Source organism: Canis aureus, chromosome 29 (genome assembly GCF_053574225.1).
Source record: "Canis aureus isolate CA01 chromosome 29, VMU_Caureus_v.1.0, whole genome shotgun sequence".
NCBI classification, from domain to species: domain Eukaryota; kingdom Metazoa; phylum Chordata; class Mammalia; order Carnivora; family Canidae; genus Canis; species Canis aureus.
Window position 1 is genome coordinate 4745980 of NC_135639.1, and position 5260 is coordinate 4751239.

At 36.4% G+C, this 5260-nt stretch overlaps 1 protein-coding gene across 1 annotated transcript; it reads right to left on the minus strand.

Moving 5' to 3' along the window:
• Nucleotides 1-527: 527 nt before the first annotated feature.
• On the minus strand, nucleotides 528-4541 carry NPS (neuropeptide S). The gene is made up of 3 exons (XM_077877018.1): nucleotides 4412-4541; nucleotides 4217-4298; nucleotides 528-1283 (listed from the first exon to the last, which is right to left on the minus strand). Exons 1-3 carry the CDS (start codon nucleotides 4537-4539, stop codon nucleotides 1104-1106), a joined length of 390 nt encoding a protein of 129 aa, XP_077733144.1. The 5' UTR covers nucleotides 4540-4541; the 3' UTR covers nucleotides 528-1103.
• Between the last annotated feature and the right edge of the window lie 719 nt (nucleotides 4542-5260).

A 5260-nucleotide genomic window follows, 5' to 3' on the forward strand; every position in this document is an offset into this window, starting at 1 on the left:
CACCCTTTAGTGTGTGCAACACACACATGCAGAATCAGACATGCATGTACACATTTATTAAAGTTAGGCCTTTGAAGAAATAACACATCAACCAATGTATTATCCTTTTAAAAGAAGTAATGTCAGGAGGCACCTAGGTGGCTCAGTTAGTTAAGCATCCAACTCTTGATCTCAGCTCAGGTCTTGATCTCAGGGTCATGGGTTCAAGCCCCATACTGGGCTCCACCCTGGGCATGGAGCCTACTTAAAAAAGAAGAGGAAGAAGAAGAAGGAGGAGGAGGGGGAAGGGGAGGGGGAGGGGGAGGAGGAGGAGAAATGTCAGGAGTTTCAGTGGAAGGAGAGTCCAGGTCTTTCCTGGAGAGGGAAGGAGTGGTCTGTTCATCAGCACAGTTTGGGGAACTGGCTCACAAAGGACTTTCCCACCCCACAGGGCAACCAACAGTCTCTCTGTTGCAATTATTGTTACTAGCAGGGTTTCTATGTTTTAAGGTAAAAGGAAATAACAAACTTCCAAGGCAAAACAAAAATCCATGTCCAAGTATATTTGTTGGAAAGAACAGCAAGCGTTACTCCCAGAGGGTGCAGGTGATGTTTGTTTCTGGTATCAATCAATCGATTAAGGAAAATACTGTGGTAGCATGAACCTTAACTTCGGTTAATCTCACAAGACTCTCTTTGAAACTAAAAAAGCACATCCTAAAAGAATTGGCCCTGCTGAGTCATCTCAGAAAGTCATATTTAAAAGAAAAAGAAATCAGAATTATGATATTACGGTATTACAGGCAGGAAAGTAATCATACCATTGTCATTACAGTAAAAATGCTCATACTTTCTAGCCAATTTAAGATCAAAGCAAATGTGTCCATCCTTAGCCAGGGAAGTTGCTAACTGATCACATAAATAGTTTATTCTCTTGCAGGGGAAGTTTGAGGCAGGTTTACATTTTTTTAAACTCAATTTACTCCGTACTAGCTCAGAGAGAAATGATATTTAAGAATTGAGAGCACACCAATACTTAATGATAAAGATATAACTGACTTTTAGCACATTAGTCACACTCTACAAAGTTTGAGATTAATTCCCAGAGTCCTTTGCACACTTATTCATGATTTTGCTCTTCGAAAGGAAGTTTTTTTCATCCCTGTGCCAACTCCATTGCGAAAGGACCTTTTCATAAGCGTCTTCTTGAAAATTGGCTTTAGAAAATCTAGTCCCTCGCTTCTGTCCATCCTGGTTGGGCAGGTGTTCAGCAGGATGAGAAAATAATCAGATTTTCCAGACACCTGGCAATTCAGATGGGGGACGAGGGAGAGAATACAACTTTAGGGTTAAAAACTTATTTCAATAGTAACAATTTTCAAAACCTTAAGGCTATAAGTTCAATGTCTCTAACCTTTCAAGGGGGAAATTTTACGAGAACACGACATATGCTTTATCTAAATACAAAATATTATTCAGAGCTATCTACTCTCCTGTCTAATTTTTATGCTACTTATGTAAACGCTATTATTCGGGATTTGCATCATACACCATACATAGTTATCTTGTTGCTATTACTTTATAAAGAATCTTTCAAGTGGCACTAATTAGTCCTGGGAAGTTTTTAAAAATTTACTAAGAAAAAACAACCCATGATAACCAAGCTTCAGGTTTCAGTTGGAAACACTTTTTCTTCTGGGATTTGTCGTGGGCCATTTACCAAGATTCTCCACAAAGCTATCTTGCTTCTTGAACAATAGCATCTTCATCTTTTGACTTTGGTTCAGTTCCTCATCAGTGGTTTAAAGGCCCAGATAGTGGAGGGGGTACTTAGTCTTGAAAGAAGCACATGTCTGGAATCTTAAGAGCTCGATCTGGCCATCTAGAATGTGCAGTTCAACCCCGTACTTTCCAGATGAAGAAACCAAGTAAAGAGCAGAGGGGCATGTCCCAAGAAATGGGCCTGACACAGATATCAAGTAAGAATTTTCAGCACTTGTCCTATGTCCCCTCCTCTGTGGTTTCAGAGGAAGTATAATGCTGATGAGTTACAATTCCAAGTTTCATCAATAAATGGACCAAAGATTTATCAATGATCTTTGTGGTAAATCCTTAATGTGTATCATCTCATTTTATCCTCTCAGAAAGCTCTATGGATGAAGTGATATTATCATTTCCTCAGTTTTAAATTGAGAAATTAAATGGCTTGTAGATTAAGAAGGGATTTGAGTGGAAGCACCTGACTCCAATCCATTTCTCAACACATGAGAGCAGTAAGAGGAAAAGGAGGCTGACAGGTCTTAATTGGAAAGAAACATATTACAAAGTAAAAAAAAATTACACATTTTCCTTTCCTGGGGCAGGAACACAGGCGTGGTTTCAGGTTACTTTGGAAGTTGAAAGGGGGACAAAATGAAAAAAAAAATGTTCTCTAGAATGCTTCACCCATGCCTGGATAGGTTACTGAAGGTTCCAGTAATCAGAGCACCCAGGTAAATCATTCCCGCTGGCCTCTGGAAAAATCATGAGCATTTTTTTTTTTTTTTTTGGACCTGGGAACAGTCAGAGGGAATTTCAGAAATATTGGTCATGGAAAACCAATCAAAACTCTTATTTGAACGCCCACGATGTGTTTTTCCTTCTGTTAATGGAGGAAATCTAAGCATAATATAATGCCATCTATTTTAAATCCCCAGCAAGGAGGGCCTATGAGTCATTTCAGGAAGGGAAGCATTCCAGTTCTTTCCAGAAATACTCGTGAGGCCACCATTGTATTGCAAAAGAAATGCATCATTTCTGATTATAAGATCCTGGAAACATCCCTAAAAAGATACCGATGTACTTCGCTGATCACTGAAGGGAGTCCTTGCCAGAGCTGACTTGTAAACAGAATAATATGGTATGTTTGCCTAATTGATGTACTTTACGAAGTTAACAACAAATACTACAAGAGCCTATACATCGTTTGTCTGTGTAATTACTCACCTTAAACAGTCAAAATGATACCGTTGCTACATGATGGAGTTATAATGAGAATGAAATTGTCACATGCAAAAATAGAAATATGGAAAATGCATGGAAAGAAGAAACATCTCATTTATAGGTAAGCCGATTTGTAAGTACATTAGAAGAAAGTACATTCTTAATTAAAAAAAAAAAAAAAGAAGAAGAAGAAGCCGCATACAAATGCCTCTCTTTCAACAGAAATGTCATGAATAAACCTTCGGGAAAAGAACAGAAAGTAATTAGGAAGACACTTGAGAAAATATACCAATTTATGGGTTGTGACTCATCAACTTGATCAATATGGTTGATGTCTTATAGAATCAATGACTCAATTAGTGTTGAATGCTCATAGGACTAAATCAGGAAAAAAGAAGCTAACTTAAGTAAACAAGAAAAAGAAAAATGACAGATGCAAAGATTAGTAAGAAGACCAATAATATAAACAGCTAGATCATTATGTTTGGACATATATCTATTATTTAGGATTTGTGTAGCATCTCATTATCCAAAAAATAGTTTCATGAATTACATTGATTCAGTAATTGCAGTATGCCAGGTTAAGTCTCAGTGAATACAAAATGTTATCAGGGACCACAAATATTTTAAAATATTTTAAACAAAGTATTGACATTAAAACACCTGAAATATCATGTAAAAATAGCATCAAATATTCCAAAGAAAGATGTTCATTTTCTGAATATTCTGAACAGTTCAATGATTAACATTAGAATCTCAATCAATATTCTTGAATAAACACAGGAATTAATATTTTATGTGATGTTTCATCAATATATGTCATTTTATCTATATTCTGTATTTGAAAAGTTAGAATTTTTTTTAAAAAATTGGTAAATTCACTATTTTAAAAAAATGATCTATTGTATTTGTAATATGGTTTCAATGGTTAAATGTTCACTTTGATCATGAATGCACATATGTGGAATAACTAAATTGTCATGGGCAAAACTATGCACATTTTACTTCAAAATGAATGCTTTTCCATGCAGGAGCCAACTTCTAAATATTTAAAAACAAATTTTAACAAGTCTAGCATTATTTTTGTCACATAAATGCTTCTCTTTACTAATTTTATGACTGCTTATATTTTTTTCATTGAAAGCTCTAATAATAGGAGAAATTACTCTCTGTCACATATTTCTTGAGATTATTTTGAACATAAACACATATAAGCCATCTAGTAAAACATCACAAATACAGGCAAAACTCTTACCTTAGAAGGTGAAACTGGATAACACCAGATCACATGCATTGTAGAACTCAGCAGAAGTAGAATGAGGCTGAATTTTAATGAGCTGTAGGGTAGGGGGAAAAAAAACCCCTAAGATTAGTTTCATTTAGGCAAGTATAAATAAAAAAATGTGTAAATTCAACAGTTTTTTTTTTGTGGAAAAAGATAGTCTTTTACCTAATCATTTTGGATTTTCCAAAATCTCTGCAGATCAGTGGTTTTCTTGCCAAATTCCTCACACTTACTGTCAGATCCTCCTTGGGTGACCCTTTTATACCAGGAAAGTTCAGAAGTAAAAATGTCATCACGTCCCATCATATGTGACTAATTGGCTCTTTTTTTGTTCTTGTTAAGTTGGAAAAGGACAAAAACACACAGGCATTGTCATTGAGCCATCAAGGATTGACTTCATTTAAAGTTTGCCATTAAAAATGTCCTTCAGAAACATTGTCTTCTAAACTGCGTCATTGTGACATAGACAGCTAGAGGTCTCAAAAGAAACCACAAGCTTGTCCCACTTAGGGTTTAACACTTAAGAGGGATGGCATTATTTTGAATGTCCTAGCATCATGTTTCAGAAACTAACACAAAATCCTTACAAGAAAAAAAAAAAATCCTTACAAGAATAAAGAACATCTACCCTCACAATGGGCATGGATTGTTTTCCACAATGGATTCCCCTCCTTTAGGACTTCTGAGGTGAAATCAGGGAAACAAATATCATGTCCCTTTGTCACTGGTCACTCCAATAAAAGAAGAGCACTACATTTACCCCTTTCCTTGTGTATACCCAGAGTCCAGGCCCTGAGCTCTGGAAGAGCTGCCTGCCATAGCCTCCATTTTCTCTCCAGGGCATAGAATTTCTCTGGGAAGCCTTCTCTGTCCTTGCAAACCAATGGGCATCCACATTAATAAATTGATTCAGAAGCGCTAAGTGTGAACAGATGTTGCTGAGGCTTACAATGGAGAAATACATCAAGGGAGGTGCTTTCTGCTTGGATAACTAGTGTTTCTGAGATGGAGCCA

Bases quoted from the DNA above. Each gene is read 5' to 3' on its own strand.
- NPS (XM_077877018.1), bottom strand. From the start codon at position 4,539: ATGACATTTTTACTTCTGAACTTTCCTGGTATAAAAGGGTCACCCAAG. The intron at 4,299-4,411 runs GTAAAAGACTAT...CCTACCCTACAG, and splicing joins GGAAAATCCAAAATGATTAG to CTCATTAAAATTCAGCCTCA. The intron at 1,284-4,216 runs GTAAGAGTTTTG...CTGAATTGCCAG, and splicing joins ATCCAGTTTCACCTTCTAAG to GTGTCTGGAAAATCTGATTA.